This window comes from Podarcis erhardii (genome assembly GCF_964252035.2).
Source record: "Podarcis erhardii genome assembly, chromosome: 14".
Taxonomy (NCBI): domain Eukaryota; kingdom Metazoa; phylum Chordata; class Lepidosauria; order Squamata; family Lacertidae; genus Podarcis; species Podarcis erhardii.
In genome coordinates, this window is record NC_138503.1 from 48,680,641 (window position 1) to 48,704,017 (window position 23,377).

Below are 23,377 nucleotides of genomic sequence, written 5' to 3' on the forward strand. Positions count from 1 at the left end.
TGAAAGTATAGAACTATGATTGCAATAAAGAAGCCTTGTTTCAAAACACAAGAACCTGACTGGCGACATTGATTTGCAATATGTGGTTGATTTTTTTTTTTTAAGGGAAGCATTGGTTTCTTAATGCAGACTTTTACCTTACAGAACTGGTTACCATAGGATGGGTAGTGGTGGTTTGAAGTTGACAATTTAAAGATGACTTTAAAGAACCAAAGAATTTAGCAAATGGTGGATAATATTGCCTGCCAGTGGCTTTTACCTGTCGTAGAACCTCCATGTTCAGATTGATCCCTCATCATCCTTGAACCATCCTATTGGACGGGGTGGGTGGGGGAGAGGACTGTTTGACTCTCATAACCGAAGGGGGGGGGGAAATGAGGTGGAGGAAGTTGGGAGACAAGAGCAGGTCTGAGGAATATACGAACAGAGGAAGCTACCTTGCAGCAAGTCAGACCACCGGCCTATTTAGCTCAGCGACTACAGTGCCTTTCCAGGGTTTCATCAGAGACATTCTTAGCCCTTCCTGGAGATACCAGTGACTGAATCCGAGATATTCTGTGTTCAAAGCAGATGATATGGCTCAGGGAAAGTGAACACAATTGGGCTTCTCCAAAAGCATCCAGGTGGGCCCAGAGATGAGGCCTGAGTTTTGTGGCAACTGCTCCCCTCCGTACCATGAGAATAAGATACTGGCCACTTTTGTGTTCTGGTTGTAATGGCAATGCTTTGCCTAAAGCATTATTGTGCAATAATGTGATTATTGGGGGCCCTGTTCCTGCACTGTGCCTCTTCTCCGACTGCTAGGTTTTGTTGTGGGGAGCTGATTGTCCATGGGGCAATGTAGCCCCCTCAGTTGCTTGGGAAACAAATAGCAGATACTATCCCATACGTGACAGCCTAATAAAGGAACAGTCATTTTGTCATTGGGGTCCAAATAGTCTTAGACTCGCCTCTGTTAAACTGCTACACTTTGTTTAGTGGGACATTGCTGTCCAGCGGGGGCAAGGACTTAAGTGAGCATGCTGTTCATTGTCAGGAATTTCAGTTTCCATCCTGGCTCTGGTGCTGACCTTTCCTGTGACCTTGAAGAAGGAGCTCTGAGCACCCATCTATTTAAACTGAGACGTTCCCATGGCTTTGAGGAGTTTTTGTTACAGTACAAGTACTGTTAAAAGTCATGGGGTGTTCTGTGCTCAGTTGTAAGTCCCAAGCCCAGCTTGGGGAAAACTGAAAATTTCTGCACAGTGCTAAGCCTACATAAAAGTTGAGAAGTAGTTCCCTAGGCAGCTCTTCTTCTTCTTCTTCTTCTTCTTCTTCTTCTTCTTCTTCTTCTAACTTTCTGTCTTCAGGAAACACTTTCCACATCTATTGTCTTCCAAGAACTCCTTGGGCATGTTCTTGGGTACATTCTCTTTTCAGTGGGCAGACTTGATGGTTCTCTCCATTAACCTATGGGAGCACACCGAACAGTTTCTTGCAGCTGCTTGCTGTCGATAATGCAACAGAGTTGAATTTTGCAATTGAGGTTGCGCAAGTCATCTTCCAGAGAAGCTTGTGTGCCCTTAATGTTTTTGCCCTTGAGATTTCAAGGAACCCCAGAGTTCCTGGGAACTTAGATTGAAAACCACTGCTGTGTGGTGGTGGTGGTTGATAATTCCTATTCCATTAGTAAGCACCAATTCCAACCAAATCACCAGGCTGTGTTTTTTAAATGCTTCATGTGGTATTCAACTAATTTTTACTCAGAGTAGTCCTGCTGACATTAACAGACCTAACTGCTCTTTAATTTTGATAGCTCTCCTCTGAGTAAAAATGAGTTGAATGCCACTCTTACTTCTGTTTCAATTTTGCACATAGTCATCAAACAAAAGCAGTAAGAAAAACAGAGCATACATTCTGTTTTATGTCGTAAGAATAAATTGTTCATCAGTCCAATAGCATAACGTAAATAAAGGATTGTCCCATTTGTTATATCTTTTCCAAGATATGTTGGTAAAAGATTGTTCAGCCCCAAATATTTTTCCCAGGAAGTGTGTGTGTGGTGGGTGGACTCCAGACATGCCTTTTCTTTGTAGGAGATGAAGCAAAAGCATTGTTTTGTAAAGTTCAGATAATAAACTTTTGCCTGTAAATGTTTTTTGTTGTTGAATAAAATGTTCAGTTCTTCTTGATGGTCCAGTTACTTGTTGCTTTTATTATAGACATAGATACAAAGTGTTGTGTTCATCCATCCATCCATTCAATATTTCCAAGTTTATCTTTATTTCTGCATTGGTCGTATATTAATTCAATGAAGCCATTGTCCTTGTTTATCAAATTGTTAAAATTTGTCCCAGTGGTGGAAATACAGGTGGTTCAAGGAAGGGGGTGGTGGGAGACATCATTGCTAGGTTCTGTTCCTCCAGCTTACCCCCAGGACAAAAGGCAAAGGAAATGGTTCTGTATTTTTTAACAATACCCAAGTACCAAAGAGCAGTTTCGTTGACCTGTTTTGTTGCCAAGTGCATCCAATGAAGAGGAATTTGAACCTAATCAGGCTCAACCCTCGAATCGCTATGCCTTGCAACTTGGGTGGGGCAAAATGCTTGATCCTACTGTTGCTAAGACTTTAAAGGTTTTATATATTAACTATACTCCACCTTCTTTTGCTCCCCATTTGCTGCAAGCAGCCAGTGGCTGCCCCTTATATTTATTATGAGACATTTTGATAGTGGGGTTTCAAGTGAGCTGTACATAATAAATTGGATGTTTGTCTCCAGTGGCAAAGATGCTAATGGCCTCAAAGAGAAGGGATTGTATCTTAAAAAAATCGGCCTAATTCTGGGGTTGCGTGATGACAGTTAAGCAGGCGGCTCCTTAGAAGAAGCAAAGTTGCCGCCTGTTTTATAATTGCCAATGGTGTTTTTCTGGAGCAAAACCTCAGCTGAAGTCTGTCTGGCTTCACAGTGCTTTGCTTGTCTGATGTTTCCATGGTTCTTCCTGCCTGAGTGTGTGAGGCACAATTATTTGGCTGTTGCATTCATTGGTGGCTCTTTTGATGCTGCAAAACACAGAGAATAGTTTCATTTGAGCATATTGCCTTGGTCTCAGCTTTGGTCTCTGCAGTCAAACTCCTGTGGCCTCCGACAATTTGAAAAATATATATTCAGGACTGCAAATGCATCAGCATTGTAGTTTCTCTGCCAGGAAATGGCACTGGTTCACAGGAAAATTTAATTGGATGTACACAACGACTTTAGTTAAATGTGAGGCCTGCAAAACCCTTTTAGAGAAGTGTTTAGGAAGAGCTGAGGCATATGACACTCATTTATTTTTATTTCTGAAATGCCCTCCCACTCACAGGTTTTTGCAGTGTCTAACAGAAAGCAATAAAAAATTCTATGAGGATCAGTTAACAATTAAAATACTTAATAGAAAATCACTTAACACAGCGGCCTCTGACAAGTTCACATCAGTGATGACAAAATTTTGCTCTTGCAAGATTTTTGAACAAAAAAGATCTGATAAAATTCCTGAAAAAGAGGGAGTTGGCCAGCTGGGCCTCATTTGTGTGGGGTCACAATGATAATACCACCACTGAGAAACCCCTCTCCTTGGTAACTCTTTGCTGGGATTTAGTTGGTAAGAGCAGTTGTAAGTCATCTTCAGCAGCTCTTAAAATATGTGGGGTTACATTAAGGCAAAGGTTCTTCTTCAGCTGTTCTGGAAATAAAGGAAGGTTGTGGAACCTGCCCTTCCAGATGTAAAGGGACTCCAAATCCCATCAGCTCTAGCCAGGATGACCGCTGGTCAGGGATATTACATCAGAAGTAGAACAGGTGGATGGATGTACCTTGCCCAAAACAGCCTGATGGGACCAATGGTGGGCCAGAGGTTCCTCACCCTATGTTACATTAATATCCTGTCACTCCCTATGGTAGAGCTACCACAGTGAAATAATCATTGGAGAGCTTTTTATATTTCCGATCGGGAAGCTGGAATTTTCATTGTTGCTGTATGATTTACAGAACCAGGGTTGCCTAATCTTCTACACGGAGATTAGCTTGCGTTTCTGCAGTGAATAAGGCAATGTTTTTCTGTTGTAAAGCACTTAAGTGACATTACGTTTGGGACGCGATTTATGCTCAAAACTTGGCTTCCTAATATTCTTGTAGGCTGCTATTATAAGCGTACCCAAAATGTGCCTTGATCTTAAAGTGCTTTAAGTTGTTTAAGCTTTTTTCAGATCAGCTTTCAGTTCGTGATAATGGATTATGCTACAGAGGAAATCCTCGTGAATTGCAAATTAAATCTTTGTCAAATAATGGATTGGGTAGCTTTGGGGTGCATACATTTGAAAGCAAGTTGGCTGCTCAGTATTGTGTATGTTGTATCTCCAGTTAATACGATGCGTTTAAAGCTGGAATTAATTTGTAAAACCGATTGCGTTCTTTGGATTTTTCAGGCCACATAGTTGAGTAAGGTGGATGCTTTAGTTGTGGTGTGTGTGTGTGTGTGTGTGTGTGTGTGTGTAATACCTACCCATCCTCTTAAAATTTGAGGACTGTCAACAGATTCCAGCCAAGGAGCTGCCATATTTGAATTAGTTTATTTCTTTCAAAGTAAGTCATAGCAGCAGAAATCATGGAGAAGGCACACGACTCAATGGAAGAGCACCTGTTCTGTGTGCAGAATGGCCTGCATCAGATCCATGGCACCTTCTGCTCAAAGGGCTAGATGAACAGCCCTGCTGGATCAGGCCAAAGGCCTGCCATTGTCCAGGATTCTGCCATTGCCAACAGGATGTCTAGGTGAAGATCACATGGGGAGATCTGGGTGCAACAACACCTGTGATTCCCAGCCACAACCATACCGAGGCATTCTGCCTTAGACAGTGGAGGTAGCCATTCATAACCTTACCCTCCACAAGGTACCAAGTGATGGGAAAAGCCAGTGTGGTGTAGTAGTTAAGAGCAGTGGACTTGTAATCTGGTGAACCGGGTTTGCGTCTCCGCTCCTCCACATGCAGCTGCTGGGTGACCTTGGGCTAGTCACACTTCTCTGAAGTCTCTCAGCCCCACTCACCTCACAGAGTGTTTGTTGTGGGGGAAGAAGGGAAAGGAGAATGTTAGCCGCTTTGAGACTCCTTCGGGTAGTGATAAAGCGGGGTATCAAATCCAAAATCTTCATCTTCTCTTCTTCTTCTGACTGTGCCAGACAGTCTGTTGCCAGTCAGAATAAACAATACTAGGCTAGTTGGACTCATGCTCTGACTCCCTGTTTTCCAATTATTTTTCACTGGGCAAATCAGTGTCTCTATTTTACTGGGATTTTTCTGCAGGGGAGGTCTTTGAAGACATAGTTTTTAAAAAGCCAGAAATGCCCAAAGATGACTGAGCATACTTAGTGGCTACAGACAATTGGAAGAAAAAGGAAAGTGTGTATGTATAATGGAGTATCCTTTAAGAAGTTATGGTTGACTAGCTGGAAGGAGGAGCAAGAGCACCGTGCCTGGCAACATTTTGTTGCTCTTAACATTTGTAGCTTACCATATCAAAGGTGACTTTTGGATGGCCTATTTGTTGAGCTACACCCTGCTTTGTTTGTACCTAGTTTGCTGGCAGGTTTGAAGACATTGGTTATTATAATAGTAATAATAATAATATATTATTATTATTATTATTATTATTATTATTATTATTATTATTAAAATATAATGATAATGATAATATAATAATTATATTATATTATATTATATTATATTATATTATATTATATTATATTATATTATATTATATTATATTATATTAATATATTATTATTATATTGTTATTATTATTAGCCTTAATTCCTGTTTGATTGTGGAGAGGTTATACAACACGGCATCAATTGACTGTTATCCATTGCATTTTCCCATCCCTTCCCTTATTGCAAAATGTTCCAGTTTGGGGAAGGAAGTAGACTTGTTGCACAAGGGCAGTACATCAACTTTAATTGTGCAACCTGAATCTGCTGGTATGTGATCAACTGTCACCCGAAAATGCTGACATTCTGAAAGCACCCTAGGCATGCAAGATTGTAATAATCATGCACCTTTTTGCCCCACCTCGATTTCCATGTCCTTCCTTTGTTGACACGCTTGTCCCAGTTTCTGGATTGTAAACTCTGTGGAGCAGGGAACTGTTCCCTCGTTCTTTGTAAAACAAGATGTACATGAGTGGTGCTCTAGAAAAGAAATAAACTGTGGCACACCATTGGCCTGACAGCACTTCAGAGGAGAAGTAGAACTTCCTTCTTCTGGTTACCTGGAGGTAGTTCTTACATGACCGTGGCGTGTGGACATTGACCAGCCCGGTGCAAATCTTTTTCTGAAGCTCGGCTTTTAATTTGCTTGCTCTGTTTTGATTTGTTTTAAATAGAAAAGGCTACAGATGGCTCCCTACAGAGTGAAGACTGGACACTTAACATGGAGATATGTGACATCATCAATGAGACAGAAGAAGGGTATGTCTGTCTTTGTCTGTCTGTGACTATGGATAGCACAGGGCAAATAGCAGAATTGCTTGCTGTGTGCTGGTGTGAGTGTTGCTGTTGTTTTTAATCAGCTGGGTGTTACTGCTCTGGCATTCCTTTTCATCAGAAGGTGTTTACATGCCGTGTTATAGTTCATTTGTAGAATGCCTTATTTGTAAGGTTTGATTTCCATAAATTCCAGGTACAGCTTACTAGCTGGAAGATGCAGGAGGGCAGAGGGCTCTTCTGCTTATGTTCTGCTTGCGGGTTTCCCACCAGCACCTGTTTTGCCACTGTGAGAACAGGATGCTGGACTAGGTGGGCCAATGGCCTGATCCAGCAGGCTCTTCTTATGTTACCATTGTCCCGTCTTTCCCTTCCCCACATGAGGGGACAATACGTTCACCTGAGCACTCCAGGGAAATTATAAAGACGGCATGTTAAGGAAAAGCCAAGCAGTTATTGACAAAGCATAGCTCAGCTTCTGCTGCTTGTCACAGATGGTTCTGAGCTTCACCTTCTGAGCACATTGATGGTGCCAGGGTCAGCAGAACAATCCCTTTCTTCTCATAACATTGTTTGCATCTCCGCAACAACAACAACAACAACAACAATTAATTAATTAATTAATTAATTAATTAATTTTTATTTATACCCCGCCCTTCCTGGCCAAGACCAGGCTCAGGGTGGCTAACACCAAATATAAACACACTAAAAACATTAAAAACAAAACCAAACCAAACAAAAAACCAAAACAAACAGGTGATTAAAATATAAGTTAGAATACAGTTTAAAATGCAGCTTAAAATGCATCCTCGTTTTAGTGGTAGCCTATAGATCAAAGCCATAAGGAGAGAAAACGTCAAATATTCACTGGGGCAACTATCCATGCTGGTCCTACATGGGCCAGCAAAAAGAGCCAAGGGAAAATTGATATACAAAATCCCATGTAAGGGGTTCCATTAAAAAAAAAATGAGAGGGAAGGGTTTTAGACTGAGTCCAGCCCAAAGGCCAAGTGGAACTGCTCCGTCTTGCAGGCCCTGCGGAAAATGTCAAATCCTGCAGGGCCCTAGTCACTTGTGACAGAGCAGCATTCCACCAGGCCGGGGCCAGAGCTTAAAAGGCCCTGGCCCTGGTTGAGGTCAATCTAACCTCCTTGGGGCTCAGGACTTCCAAAGTGTTGTTATTTATGGACCTTAAGGTCCTCCACGGGGCATACCATGTGAGGCGGTCCCATAGGTATGAGGGTCCTAGGCCGCAATACTAGCCTGGTTGCATCTGCCTGGCCCAGAACAAACTCACTTGTTTTTCATTGCATTTGAAGAGGTTCAAAAACTGTGGGAAAGGTACAGTCCTAGTTTTTTTGAGAACATTACTGTAGCTAAGCACACTGAGCTGCAGCCTAGGAGTCTCCCCTGCTCCTCTCCCACATGTCTGGAAGGAGGAATTCAGAAACTTTCTCTCTCACTCAACCACAGTTTGACTTGCTGACCAGAGCAGCTAACTTTGGTTGTCTGAGACAAGCCAACTCCAAACCATAGTTTACAAAGCTGACTTTTTGAAACTAACCATAGTTAATGTGAACCAAAGTTCCCAGTTTAGATTACTTGTTAAGCTGTAGTTAATGAGGAGCAGAAGCCTCCAAGCTTCTCGTCCTGTGCAGCTGAGAAGCCAAAGAAAGGAGTGTTAAGCACAAGGGCCGAAGGATTGCTGCAGCTAATTTTTGCATGTGCATATTGCACTCAAAGTGTCGGGTGATGTGCAAGTACAGTTTCTGTCTCCAAACTCTGAGGGTTCAAATAATGTGCACTTGAGCTATCATTAGAACTGCAGTATTGCCTTTACTGTGAGAAGTGCAGTTACTTGTAGCTGTCCCTTATCTGTGGCCCTGTGTTTTCCCCATCAGCCCAAAGGACGCCATCCGAGCGCTTAAGAAGAGGTTGAATGGAAACAAAAACTACAGGGAAGTAATGCTAGCTCTAACGGTGAGTAACGTGTGCAAGTGGGTGTGATTCAGAGGTCGGCGTTTGGGAGACCTCCAAAACAAATCTGCCTTCCCCTTCTTCTCCTTACCAACTTGGAACAAGAAAAGGTGTGCAGAAAGTGGCAGTCTTCTTAGACAGGCATGTGATTTATAACAATCTCAACTGCGGCATCGTACTGCATGAAATACTAACAGGCATCTGTAGCCACATTGATGAAGGAAGACTTAAGGCCAGTGGTCCACAAATGATGATGATGATCATTATTCTACTTTTTATTAGGCTCCTGGAGCCGTAGGAGCCAACTCCTAGGGGCCGTTGGGGGCTTTGACCCCCCACAATAAATTAACTGTGGGGGTCGAGCCCCCACAAAGTTGGTGGGCATTCCCATTCAAATGGTGTGTGTGTACTGTGTCATGTGATAGATTATGCGGGCCGGGGCTTAACCTGGGTCCCCACAATATTTTATTCAAGTTGCCTATAAGAGCCAGTGTGGTGTAGTGGTTAAGAGCGGTAGATTCGTAATCTGGTGAACCGGGTTCGCTTCCCCGCTCCTCCACATACAGCTGCTGGGTGACCTTGGGCTAGTCACACTTCTCTGAAGTCTCCCAGCCCCACTCACCTCACAGAGTGTTTGTTGTGGGGGAGGAAGGGAAAGGAGAAGTTAGCCGCTTTGAGACTCCTTCGGGTAGTGATAAAGTGGGATATCAAATCCAAACTCCTCCTCCTCTTCTTCTTCTTTGAAACATAGTGCCCAAAGAAACCATAGTTTTTATCCCAGATGGGGATGTCCCCCACCCCGAGCTGGGAGGAATGCTAGGGGCTCACCATGCTCCCTAGAAAATGGCACAACACTGGCTATGGTGAGCGAAATGATTAATCCCCTGGACTACCACCCTGGGCTACTCCTTTCTCAAAGTGTCCCCACGCCCCTGGACATTAGCTACTGTCCATGGCAATGAATTTCTTCCTTGCATGTGTTCACCAGCTTTCTTTGCTCCACCAGTAATGATGTTTTTCCCCACGCACAGGTACTGGAAACATGTGTGAAGAACTGTGGCCATCGCTTTCATGTCCTAGTAGCAAACCGTGACTTCATAGATGGTGTTCTGGTGAAAATCATCTCTCCCAAGAACAACCCACCCACCATTGTCCAGGATAAAGTACTTGCACTAATTCAGGTCTGACACTGAGCTTTTGTTTCTGCCTTCTGAGGTATAAGCAATATTAGTCAAAAGTAGGCTCTCTATGTTTTAGTTTTTATTATCATTGAAACAATACAAACAACAATAATAGTTTATTGGTCACCAGATACAAAGCAAAATACAGATGTGTATAAGGTAGAAAATAATACCAACATGTTAAGTTAAATAGCCAAATCAAAAAGATGTGTGAGTTACAGGGGTCTAGGTTCCTCCAGATGACAGTTAATAAAATAAACAAACATAAATCAATCAGCATTGAAGGCATCTTTTTAAAATTCCTCCTTGCATCACTCTACTGTGTTATGTAAGTTTATCAGCCAAAGTCAAGTCCATCTGCCTGTATCCTTCCAATGTACCCCCGGCACCACAAGGAGGGGGGTTATCAGATTCTTACAAGGGAGATCCCTGTTTCACCCTCTAAATAAAGAAAGCAAAGCTAATCCCGGTTCCGTTTCAATATCTCTGCGAAGGAGATCAGTAAGGCTTGCAAAAATGTCCTGCCAACATTTCTGTGCTTTTTGACACTCCCTCCAGAGATGGATCAGCATACCAAGAATTTGACATCCTCTCCAACAAAGGGATGATAATTAATATAATGAAGTCTTGCAATTGTCCAAATGCCATTGATGCACAAATTTCAACACGGCTTCCTTAATTTCAGCAGATTTGTTCTTAAAAAGGGGGTGCACGCCACGAAGCCACCCCTTCCTTCCCGTCAGAAATAATCCCCTGAATATCACCTTCCCACAATTTATTTATCTATTTATTTACTTGCTACATTTATATAGCACTTTTATCTTCCAAGGAGCTCAAGGTGATGTGTGTGGTTCTGTTCCCTGTTTCATCCTCACAGCAACCCTGTGAAGTAGATTAGGCTGGAAGTGAGTGACTGGCCCATGGCCACCCAGGGAGCTTCATAATTGAGTGGGGATTCAAGCCCTTTTCTCCCAGTTCATAGCCTGACACTCTAACCTTTAAGATGCCTGGTTGTTCCTTTGTGGCCACTTCTTTACCTGCCCCAGACTTAATGTCATATATGAAATCAAATGGGGGTGAGCTGGCACAAATGGCCTTGTGGGCCAAATCCGGCCTCCTGTTGGACCTATTTTACCCCCCAAGTCAGAATTTCCTCACTCCCCACCCCACCCCACTCTCTAGTCTGTCCCCCCCCAGCCTGACTATACTAGGTGAAAGCCAGTAGTAGATCAGAGTACTATTCTGTGTTTCTCTTGATCCTGGGGAGCTACAGGCTGCTAAAAGTCCTCATTTCTGTGAAGGATAACTTACAGAGTAGCTCAAAAGTAGCCATGTTGGCCCATGAGAAAAATCTCCCAAAATCTACATTACAAAAGTGTGGCAAGCTATTTAGTTCTCCAGAACGTTTCATCGGGCAGGCAAGACGTTAAAGCCGATCAGAGAGTGAGGGGAACTTGAAACTGAGTCTACCTCATCAGTGGCGTAGCGTGGAGGGTGCAGGGGGGGCCGGCCGCACCGGGCGCAACATCTGGGGGGGCGCGCTTGCCGCCTCCGGAGTCGCCGAAGAGCCTCGGGCGCAGGCTGTAGCAGAGCCCCATGTCTCGCGGAACCAACGAGCTGTGCGCACGTCCGGGCTGAAGGCGTCCGGCAGGCAGGGCCGCGGAGGGCGCGCCAGGCAGCCCCTCCTCACAGCCCCGCCTCCGCCGCTGCTGCTGCAGCTGCTGGGCCATGTTGCATTTTCCTCACCTCTCTGCCCTCCTCCTCCTCCGGGCAAGCGGTGTCGTTTGGGCGGCAGCACCAGCGGCAACTCGCCTCAGATCACCTGACACGGACCCGCTGCCGCCGCCGTGGCTACCTTACCGTAAATACCCCAGCCCAGGCAGCAGCAAGAAGAAGCTGGCAGCGGCGGCAGGTTAGGGGTTAGGGGCGCAAATTACTTGCCTTGCCCCGGGTGCTGACAACCCACGCTACGCCGCTGTACCTCATGACTATGATATGGCTATGATATTGGGTGTGTGTGTTTTGTTTTGTTTTTCTTCATCCCCCGCTTTGTGTAAGGACTTGCTTTGGAGAATGGATTTGGAGAGAGAGAGGGGATTCAGCTCCCCCCCCCCGGCTCCCCCTGCCAAATCCTCATTGAGGCAGTTTTTCAGAAAAGGGAAAGATGATGAGAGATCCAGCTGTTTATCTCCAGGGTATGCTTATCAGGAGTGGAGTGATGGGTAGAGAAGGGACTGTTTTAATCTTTTCCCTCCTGCACCATAGTCCCAATGAGAATCCTTTCTCTCCTCCCCAGCATCCTCCAACATTTGGGACCAGGGCAGGGGGTGGACTGCCCAGTTGGCTTCAGAATGTCATTTGGCTTCTAGAAGTCTGGAAGCAGCAGAGTTGCTATTTTTGCTTACAGCCTGAAGCAGAACAGCAATTACTGGCTGCTGCTAAATTGTCCGTGTCTGGAAGCAGCCCAAAATGCTACTGTGCCGTTAACATGTGCTTTTCCTGGCCTTTCGCTTGTAAATAAAAAATGGCACAACGCTCCAAGGGAGTGAGAATTGCTTCTGCAGGAAGGATGCCTTCTGTTGTAATTTAGGGAAGATTCCTTGGAAACTGGATTGGCCAATTCGGGCGGATCTTGCCAGTCAAAGATCAAGTTCCCTCTGCTCAAGTGGGATTAGCTGGCAACACCCTTGTGGCGGAGAATTGATGCCTTTAATTAACCTTATTGGAAGATGTAAGAACACAAATAATGATGCACTCACACAGCAAGGCTTTATTTGTGTGCTTCTTGAGAAACTGATCCATGAGAGGGTTTTTTTTGCACTTAAGTGGCATATAAATTTTATGAAATAAATGAATCACATACTACTTTTTTCATTCACAACTTTGTTTCCTTATCATTGATACATTCAGAATGTTTTTAACTGTAACTGCTTTTAGATGCTCTATTTTTTCCCCTTTTTTTAATAATAATTTTTATTGGTTTTACAATTTAGTTTTACATTATCAAATAAGAAAAATACAGCCCAAAAGTATAGAATTCTCTGAATTCTCAGACTTCCACCCTCCCTTTCGAGGGGTCTACTAGTGATAATTTTCAGTGCATATCATATTATGCTCCTTACTGTATATCCATAAATCTTTATTTTCTCCTATAGTTTTTTTAACATTGCATTATTTCAATCCTGCTAACGTTTTTAACTATTTACAGTGTTCTGTCAAATATATTACAAATTTTTCCCAGTCTTTGTCAAAGTTTTTATCATCCTTATTCCTGATTTTCAGTCATTTTGGCCATCTCAGCATAGTCAGGTCGTGTTTTTTCCCAACTTGGGTCAAAGCTGCTTTGCAGGGAAATGCATCAAAACGTAGAATGCTTTTAGATGCTCTAATTCATGCACAGGCAAACTCAGCCCTCCAGATGTTTTGAGACTACAACTCCCATGATCCCTAGCTAACAGGGCCAGTGGTCAGGGATGATGGGAATTGTAGTCCCAAAAACATCTGGAGGTCAAGTTTGCCTATGCCTGCTCTAATTGCTATTGTTTTTAGAATGTTCTTGCTTTCTTCTTGTTTTTACATTGTGTATCTGTTTGCTGCTCTGGGCTCCTTGGGGCAGGATATAAATTCAGTAAATAATTACATTTATTTACTGCATTTAGTACATGTCCTGATGTGGTACCCTTGAACTTTCAGTTGACCCTTTGTGGCCTTATTAGAAACCTTTGGGGCTTTTCTCAGGCTTTAACCCCTCCCACAGTCACCATACAGCCCTGAGACACTGTGATTGAAGAAATATTGTTCACGTCTGTACAGTCGTGCCTTGGTTGTCGAAAGGAATCTGTTCTGGAAGTCTGTTCGACTTCCAAAAATGTTTGACAACTAAGGCACAGCTTCCGATTGGCTGCAGGAGCTTCCTGCACGCAATCGGAAGCCACGTTGGACGTTTGGGTTCCAAAGAATGTTTCCAAATTAGAACACTCCCTTCTGGGTTTGCGGCATTCGGGAGCCAAAAAACGTTTGAGCTGCAAGGCTCCAAGGTACAACTGTACTATATACTCACAAGAAATGCGGTCTCCAAAAATAACAGACCAAATTCCACAATATAAGGGAACTGGATTGAGTTCCTTGTAACACTCTCTGTTTCTTTTGCAGGCCTGGGCTGATGCCTTTCGAAGCAGCCCTGATCTAACTGGGGTGGTCCACATTTATGAAGAACTCAAAAGAAAAGGGATTGAGTTTCCAATGGCTGATCTGGATGCTTTGTCGCCAATACACACACCGCAGAGAGTAAGTGGGCAGTGTTGTCTGCTTTTCTTCCTTTTTTTTGTAGAGGAGGAGAAACAATTAGAGGATCTCTGCCTTCTGCCTTCCCTGCCCTTTTGGCTAAAGAGCATGATAATGACAGCAGCACAATCTTTCGGTGAATACTGTATATCTGAGAGTTTGCACATTGTTCTCTGCTAGAGCGTTCCTGAAGTTGACCCAGCTGCCAGCATGCACAGGTCCCAGTCTCAGCAAAGGATGAACTCCAGTTCCTATTCATCTCCTTCTCCAACTGCGTACTCTGCTCCTCAGGCCCCAGCTTTGAATGTGACCGGCCCCATCACAGCAAATACAGAGCAGGTATTGTCTGAGCAGGTACTGTAGAAGGCATTACCGCCTCCAGAACCTTTTAAAAATCAGACACTGAAATGCATGCAGCTTCTGTAAAGGGTTGCATTTCTCCCCCCCCCTTTTTAAAAAATAGATTGCACGACTGCGGAGTGAACTGGACGTTGTTCGTGGAAACACCAAAGTGATGTCTGAAATGCTCACAGAAATGGTCCCTGGGCAAGAAGATTCATCAGACCTTGAGTTACTGCAGGTAAATGTGTTGCAACCAAAGTATTAACATAGTAGATTCAGGGCAGGAGAAAGGTTCCCCACCCCCTTCCGTTTGCTGCCACAAGATGTGATGATGGCTACTAGCTGAGAAGCCTTTCGAAAGGAGTTTAGACATGTTTGCAGGTGGCCATTGGCCCTGGTGGCTAAACAAAGACTCAGTGTTCTCTGAATACCAGTTACTCGAGATTGGGGGGTCATGAGTAAGGGTGGGCTGTTTCCTTCATGTCCTGCCAGCAGACTTTCTGGAAACCTCTGCTATAGGAGGCAGAATGCGGAACTCGTTGGATCTTCAGTCATAGCCACACCATACTTTTAAAGCACCCCTATGCTACTTTAACCACCATGGCTTTTCGCAATGAAACCTGGGAACTGCTAGGGTGTTCAAGAGTCTTATCAACAACTCTCAGCACCCTTTACAGTGTCCAGGATTCTTTGGGAGAAGCCATGGCTGTTAATGAGGACTAAGACTGGATGTCGTGGCTGAAGAATACTGTTCCCGGCAACCTCAAAATCACTGGATGGAATAATCGTTTTTAACTATAGCTGCTTTTTAATTGCAATTGCTTTCAGAATGTTTTAACTGTTTTAGAACATTGTTGCTTTGTTCTGGTTTTTGAATTGTGTATCTGTTCACTGCTCTGGGCTCCTCAGAGTGCAAGGGTGAGATATAAATTCACTAAATAATAGTCTCCGTTCTGATCCAGCAGGGCTCCTCTGATGTTTTGTGTTCCAACCCCCTGCCTATTAGAATCGTAGAATCATAGTAGTAGTAGTAGTAGTAGTAGTAATAAAAAAATTGTACCCTGCCCGGGCAAAAAACCCAGAATCCAGTATAAATTACTGACAGATGTTAAGGAAAGGGGGGGTTTTGCACTGCCAGATTTAAAACTATACTACGAGGCCTCATGCCTGAATTGGATAAAAGAGTGGGTAAAGTTGACGAACACGGAGTTACTTGATTTGGAGGGCTACGATAACCGTTTCGGATGGCATGCTTATCTATGGAAAAATAAAAGGAAAGTTCATAAGGGGTTTGAAAACCATATCTTTAGAGGGCCGCTAATTGAAGTGTGGGAAAGATATAAAAATGTGTTAGAGTCGAAAACTCCACACTGGCTATCACCTCTTGAAGTTATGAGTATAAGGACTACCAATATGAGAAGTAACTGGGCAACATACAACCAGTTACTAACTAAAGAGGATGGGAAATGGAAGCTCAAACAATACGAACAAGTAAAGGAACATGTCTATGACTGGCTACATCATTATCAAGTGAATCAAATGTTTAGCAAAGATATCAAAGAAAGAGGCTATGCAGACAAAGATTCGAAATTTCAGACGGAGATAATAAATAATGAAGTGAAAACTATATCGAAAGTGTACAGGATGTTGTTAGACTGGAACCTAAGCGATGAGGAAGTTAAATCTGTAATGATACGCTGGGCAAAAGATATAGGTCATAGTATACAATTTGAAGATTGGGAAAGATTATGGAAAGATGGCTTAAACTTTACGGCGTGTACAACGATAAAGGAAAATGTAATGAAGATGTTTTATAGGTGGTATTTGACGCCCATAAAATTATCGAGAATGTACAAGGTAGATAAAAAGTGTTGGAAATGTAGACAACATGAGGGCTCCTTTTACCGTGGGAACCGCCAGAAGGCCCTCGGAGCTGGACCTCAGTGTCCGGGCCGAATGATGGGGGTGGAGACACTCCTTCAGGTATACTGGGCCGAGGCCGTTTAGGGCTTTCAAGGTCAGCACCAACACTTCGAATTGTGCTTGGAAACGTAGTAGTGGGAGCCAATGCAGAGTTGGAAGGGACCATTTCGTCCAACCCCCTGCAATGCAGGAATCTTTTCCCAACGTGGGGCTTGAACCCATGACACTGAGATTAAGAGTATTGTGCTCTCCTGACTGAGTTATCAGTTCTGTTCTATAAGCTTACCTGGGAACGGAAGGGGCAGCCTGGGGATCGGTGTAGCAAGATGGTTGGTGGTTAGCAGTGCTATTTTTCTAGAAAAAGAGGTGTTGGAACTCACCATGAACGGCTTCATCTTAGAATTCCAGTGGTGCCCATCTGATAGCTGCCAGAACTGAGTTCCGGCTGGAAAAAAAAGCCCTGGTTGTTAGTTGTTACCCATCAGAAACCCAATAAGCAGCTAAATAAAAAGGAAAGGTTTTTAATGGCATGCAACCAGGCGCTGCAGCAGAATAGAGACAGACAGGCCCTGCCAGCCCTCTCTTCTCCATCTGAATCCAACCTTCTGAAATGTCACAATCTGGCTCTGAACTGATGGGATCAAAGCTGACATGGTAAACTCAGCCCTCAAGCTGTGAAAGCAGCTGTGGGAAGCACGAGGTGACACTTGTCCAGGTGCAGAACGTCAGGCCACGAGATGCCAGGTCAACGAGGCTTGTTTTTCTTCTCAGGGGTGGGGGTGCTGATACCACCAGCAGCATGGCTGTCCTCAAATGAATGTTTATTATTACGGCTAAACAGCCAGCATAGTAAAACCAGAAATTCAGCATAATTTTTTACATAAACATTAAACCAGTCAAAGTGGAATTTAACAATCAATATACTAATTTAATGGATTTAAGATATGTATCCTTACATGGCTGTCCTTAATCCTGAATTTCCACTCTGAAGGGGGAGGAATGCAAAGAGGGAGGAGGCTAATTCTTGTATTGAAGGCCAGGGCTTCTAAAAGTGGCAGCCCTGGGAAACACTGCCAGGTACGGCTTGGCTACTGAGGCTTGGCTGTATTTTGCAGTGGTTCAGAATTCTATGTTGCTAAAAGGCTGCATTCCATGGTATTATTTACCTTATGCAAATATGCTTGTATTTTAGCTTAATTTATCATCCTTTAATTAGTCACCTGGAGTTGCAAAGAGCTTCTCATGGCACTGATCCCCAGGCCACAGGAAGTCTTTTGCCACCACTGTCACCCCTTAAGATCCTGTTGCCCATGAAGTTATATCTGCAGCCATAAGGACTAGAAACTTAATTTTTAAAGAATTGTTAAGATGTTTAAGAAGTTGAACTTTTGAGCTCAGTATTACACCCTGATCTGACCATTTATGCGGAAGCTATGTCACCTTGGCCCTAGAGCCTTACCCTAGATATCTTGACAGTTAACACAGGCTTTATAACCGGAATTAAATATATGGAGTTCTTGATTGTTCTGACCATCTAGCAAATGAGCATTCTGCCCTTCTTTTCTGCCTCCTTACAACTCTAGGAAGGGGGTAATCTCTGCTGAAAATGGACCCACCCTTACCTGTACCCCTACCACAACCACATTGTGGAATAGCACTGTTAGCCTTACTTGTGATTGGGCACCTTTTTGGCAAGGGCTGCCCCTGCCTGGCATGATGTAGTTTGGTTGTGTGAGCAGGCCTATTATATCTGGGCTCTGATGACTGAAGCTCCCCTGTGTTGTAACTCTTGGACATCATTTCTTCCCTTGAAGTTGCAATGATTCATTTCTCCCAGGAGCTGAACCGCACCTGTCGAGCCATGCAGCAGAGGATCGTGGAGCTCATCTCCAGGGTGTCCAACGAAGAAGTCACAGAAGAGCTGCTTCATGTAAACGACGATCTGAACAACGTTTTCCTCCGATATGAGAGGTGGCTTGCTTTTCCTCTGAAGCTCAAATAGTTGCTGGCTTACCCTTAAGTGTGGCTTTCCCCCCTCACCGAGTAGTTCCTAATCTTTTTGAAAATCAGCCTTTTTAACGTCCAGAGTGTATCCTGTATTAAGAGCTCGTCTTGCTTGTATTAAGAATTCATCTTGCTTGTTTCCCATACTCTGTGCATTAGTATAGAGACAACTGAAACCATGAGTCATTCCTTCCAACTGCTTCTTTCTTGTAGTTACCTGCCCTTTAGCACGTTTCTGGAGCTATTAACTATTAACTCCTGTACCAGGTGTTCTCCTGTAATCTGTAATATTGTCTTTCTCCCCCCCCCCAGGATTTAGTTTAAAGTTCCTGATCATTATTTATTTATTCATCTATTTGATTCATTAATTTAGTTCACTTACTCATTAGTCAGATATTTCTTTCAAATCAATCGTCCTGATTCCATGCTGTCGATGGAGCTAGAAGCCCCCTTTGATCCATTCTAGCTAAGAGATCAGAAAACACCTGCTGCTGATGTCACTTGTGAGGCTCTGGCTACAGGTTATCCATGCCTGACCTGCATCAGCAGCCTTTTGTAACCCATCATATACTTGCAGATACTTTGGACTGCAGCTCCTGTCCTTCCTGGCCATGGGTCATGCTGAGACTGATGGGAGCTGGAGTCCCAAACATCTGGAGGGCACCAGGTTGAAGAAGGCTGGGCTTCAGCATTGTAATGGCAGGTTTTGGGGTGAGAGAGCTGGATGGGGTTGCTTCCAGCCATGCCTAGAGGTATGATAGTGCAGCAGCCCTTGTGATCATATACTGGTCTTTGTGGCTACAATCAGCTTCCCACCACCCCAGCTGGAAAAAGATAGATCCTTCCTTGTGCATCCTGGGTTTTGTCATAAGACGTGCACCTTTCAAAATTGCTACATGCCATTAATTTTTAATCTCTCCTCTTTTTTTGTCTGCTGTAGATTTGAGCGATACAGGTTGGGTCGGTCTGCACAGAACGCAAGCAATGGGGTGAGTCCTCCTGCTGGGCTTCTCTAATAAGAGAAGTGCAAAATTGCTAACCTTGGGCCTGGCAAAACTCATCCTTGAAAGTGAGGTGGTGCAACTGCTGCAAAGTCCTTCTTGCCGGAACACTGTCTGATATTTGTGATGAAGTTTGGAGCCTCTTTGCTCTTAAATCAGTTGCATTTAAGTAGGTAAATGTGAGGTACTTTGCTTGCAGGTTACAAAGACAGGAGCAAGCTGAGCTGAATGTGATATACAGTAATGATCCAGATATCAAGCTCTTAAAGGGTTATATCTTGAAAATAAGCTGAGATAGGAATCGGTGTTTTCCCTTTGCATGAGCTTCAATTAAACCAGGAAGCCTCTAATTAATAATACAGTGGTACCTTGGGATGTGAACGGGATCCGTTCTGGGCAAAAGACTGACATCTGTGTGGGCAAAAGACTGACATTTAACTCAAATGCTATCAAATGTGTTTCATTCATCCCAACAAGACTGCCTATTTTATCCCCCCCTTCCTCCCCACTGCTTCTTTTTTCACCACTAGACTGCACCCAAATTCCATAAGCAGAAAACTCAAATATGTTAACTTTGCATTTTGGACAAGGGAGGGATTTTGCAGAACTGTGACCTCTTTAGCTGCAGTATGATCAGCGAGGAATTAAAAAATGGGTTTAGAGTATGAGGGTCTGTATAAGAAGAAACACCACCCTGTATAGTATAAAAAAATTGACAGCTTTCCTGATATGCTGTCAGAATAAATTATACAAATGAAGTAAATGTTGGACTAGAAATTCAAGAAGCCAAATTCCATACCTGGTGTTGGAGACAGAGAGGGAGGCAGATCCCCATAGCTTTCTCTGTGCTTAGATAGAGCAGCCTCCCCTAGACTGCTGCCCTCCAGATATTGTTGTGCTTCTGCCAGCTCAAGCCACCATGTCCAATGGTTCCCAATGATGGGGGTTGTTATCCAGCCACAGCTGGAGGACAGCAGGCTGGGAAAGGCTGGCGTAAGGCTTCCTGAATCGTAGCCTTGTTTGAGAAAGGCTCTGCCTCTCTGACTAGCACTGTCCCATGGAATGCATCTACCTTATGTGACCGCTTCTGGTGTCCCAATTGGCTCAACAGGTTCTCAGCGAGGTGACTGAAGACAACTTAATAGACCTGGGGCCTGGCTCCCCGGCAGTGGTCAGCCCCATGGTTGGAAACACGGCGCCGGCATCCACACTTTCGACCCAACTCGCCGGGCTTGGTATGTGTTTTGCCTTTCCAGGGGTGCTGGGAACTGGAGTAGTATGGGGCTAGTCCACAGCACACTCCCCTGGAGATTCTTCCATGTTGCAGGTTCCTGAAGAGGGTCACATGGCTCTGACAAGTACCGTAAATTCCGGCGTATAAGATGACTTTTTAACCCTGGAAAAGAGGTTAAAAAGTTGGGGTTGTCTTATATGCCAGGTATATGCCCCACACCCCCCTACACCCCGCTGCTGCGGGCTCCGCTTTGCACCAGGAGAGAGCCGTCCGGCGCGGAGCCCACCCACTACTGCTTCTGAAGCTGCAGGTGGCTGGCTCAGCTCCGCGCCGGGAGAAAGCCGCCCGGCGCGGAGCCCGCCCCTCACGCTGCTTCAGAAGCAGCAGCAGGGGCGGCGGGCTGTTCTCTGCGCTGGGCGGCTTTCTCCCAGCGAGGAGCTGCCCAGCATATTAGGCAACTGGGCTTATAATACAAACCCCCAAATTGCAGCTGCCAATTTGGGGAGTTGTCTAATACGCCCAGTCGCCTAATATGCCGGAATCTACGGTAGTGCTTGCAGTTAAGGGTGGCGTCCCATCTTGTCCTGGAAGTTTATGATGTCCAAATCTGTCCATCTTATAAACAGAGTGGAGTCTACTGCTCTTTTTGCAATCCTGCTCAAATGGGACTGTCTGAGCCAAATTGCAGGTCATGATACACTGAGTGCTGAGTTAGGATTAATCCCCACTTGCTGCATCTGCATCGTACAGTTAAGGCACTTGGCTCCCCCCCCCCCAAGAATCTTGGGAACTGTAGTTACCCATCACAGGGCTACAGTTTCTAGCATCCTTAACAAACTATAGTTCCCTGGAGTCTTTGGGTGAATCCATGTGCTTTAAATGTATGATGTGGGTGTAACCTCTGTTGCAAAGCACTCTTGGACATCAGAGGGATGAGGAAGAATGGGGTGTTTAACCCTTTCCCCTCCACTAACTCCCTTTCCTTTAGGGAAACATGTTGTCTTTTCTCTCTCCCCCTCCTTGCTGAAAAAAAGGGCTTCAGCTCTATGTTTGCCACACAAGCCTAGATGTTGGGATTCTGTGGGGAGGTGGAGAGTGAGTTTCAAGGGCAAAGTAGCTGGTGGAGGAAGCATCCCCTCCCCTCCCGCAGCTTCTCTGCTTCACATTCTCCCCTCCAGAGAATGTATAGCAATGGAGACGTAAGTAGCCAATGAGCTAAAGTTTCACAAAGTTGTGCTTCCATGTTCAGCCTGATGCTTCCGTCCACTGGAGATGCGTAGCTGTATGTCCAACTCTAGACTCGGTGGTTGGGAGAGGGTGCTGCAGGTGTGCTTAGAACCAATCTTTGGGACAGAGCAAAATGTTCAAAGCAAAAATGTGCCTTCTTCTGGCTGGCTGGCTCATGTGGCGGCTCTGGCTTTCTCCTGCAGCAAGGATGGGGAATCTCAAGCATGAAGGCCAAAAACAGCTCCCGAGACACCTCTTATCTGGCCCCTGGGACTCTCACAGGCTGCACCCCTTGCCAGCCCTGTTTTGAAACCTTCTTGAGTGTTTCTGCTTGGCATGTGTCCTTGCACTCTAGTAATGGCTCTTTCTTGCCTGAATGGAGGCTGGAGAGTGGGGTTTGGGTCTGCTTTATGCAAAGGTAAAATTCTCATTCATTCCTCTGCCCACTTTTGCCTCTTGCCTCACCCACCACTAGCATGTGACACCCCCCCTCCAATAAAAAGTTGCTCTAAAGTAAATATGGCCCTTGGGTTGAAAAGGGTTGTCCACTCCTATCCTAAGCCATATCGTTTCCTTTGTCTGCAGATATAGGTGCAAACAACGTGAGCGGAACGCTCAGCTCCCTCCAGCACCCCAACCCCCGGGATGACTTCGACATGTTCGCACAGACGAGAGGCAGTTCACTGGCTGATCAACGCAAGACGTATGTTGGGCCTGAAGGAGGGAGGTGTGGGGGACTTGGGCAGTTCTCTTAAGCCCTCGGAACTGGCCCTTATAGGCCTGCAGTTCTCCTGCGGGGCACAGGCTCAACACGGTCTGCTCTGCTGCTCTGAGCCAGGCTCCTGTGGGGGCAGAAATTAAGGCCAAGAGGATAATGGCATCGTGGCCAAAGTGAGATTTGGACCAGACACTCCCTGTTTCACAGATCAGTCTCTCAACTGCTAAGCTCATGTATTCATTCCTTCTCTCTCTTGGGAGAGCCAGTGTGGTGTAGTGGTTAAGAGCGGTAGTCTCGTAATCTGGTGAACCAGGTTTGCTTCCCCGCTCCTCCACATGCAGCTGCTGGGTGACCTTGGGCCAGTCACACTTCTTTGAAGTCTCTCAGCCTCACTCACCTCACAGAGTGTTTGTTGTGGGGGAGGAAGGGAAAGGAGATTGTTAGCCGCTTTGAGACTCCTTAAAGGGAGTGAAAGGCGGGATATCAAATCCAAACTCTTCTTCTTCTTCTTCAGTGCATTCATTCTGCAGCCCACCTGAAGGGCCCAGAGAGGGTCAACCATGTGTTAGCTGCAGAATTCCCAGTTGCATTGATTTACAATTCTTGCCCTATCCTGGGCCATCCAGAGTTTTAATAAACGGCCTGAATTGGTCCATTGTACAGTAACTCTGGCATGCCAATACTACAGCAAAGGCTGCAGGTTTTGTGTGTGTATGTGTGTCAGGGTGACAGCTTTTCCATGTGGAACTGAATGCAGCATCTCCCCCTCACCAACCCATTATTTTGGAAGGCATAGTTAGTGTGCTGTCGCCACTACCCTGAAGGCTGGCTGGCTGAATCCTGGCCTCCAAAGGCCTACCTACCAGAGATGCCTTGGCATTCAGGCACCAGGGAGGAGATGAGTTATTGTCCTTGCTCCTTTAGCTCCACCCAGTGGCTGACTAATGGGCAGGTCTTCACGTAGTGAACTGCTTCTGTCCTTTTTCTG

The 23,377-nt window shown here is 44.9% G+C and overlaps 1 protein-coding gene across 4 annotated transcripts in view; it reads left to right on the forward strand.

Annotated features, from left to right (window-relative positions):
- TOM1L2 (target of myb1 like 2 membrane trafficking protein) overlaps positions 1-23,377 on the forward strand; it is a 49,293-nt gene that overhangs the window by 3,081 nt on the left and 22,835 nt on the right. For all 4 annotated transcript variants that reach the window (XM_081839837.1, XM_081839838.1, XM_081839839.1 and 1 more), the window contains exons 2-11: positions 6,399-6,483; positions 8,400-8,478; positions 9,507-9,656; positions 13,809-13,943; positions 14,121-14,279; positions 14,404-14,520; positions 18,043-18,176; positions 19,150-19,198; positions 20,322-20,445; positions 22,257-22,374. In XM_081839837.1, the coding sequence (XP_081695963.1) occupies positions 6,399-6,483; positions 8,400-8,478; positions 9,507-9,656; positions 13,809-13,943; positions 14,121-14,279; positions 14,404-14,520; positions 18,043-18,176; positions 19,150-19,198; positions 20,322-20,445; positions 22,257-22,374 (1,150 nt within the window). The remainder of the gene's footprint in view (positions 1-6,398; positions 6,484-8,399; positions 8,479-9,506; positions 9,657-13,808; positions 13,944-14,120; positions 14,280-14,403; positions 14,521-18,042; positions 18,177-19,149; positions 19,199-20,321; positions 20,446-22,256; positions 22,375-23,377) is intronic.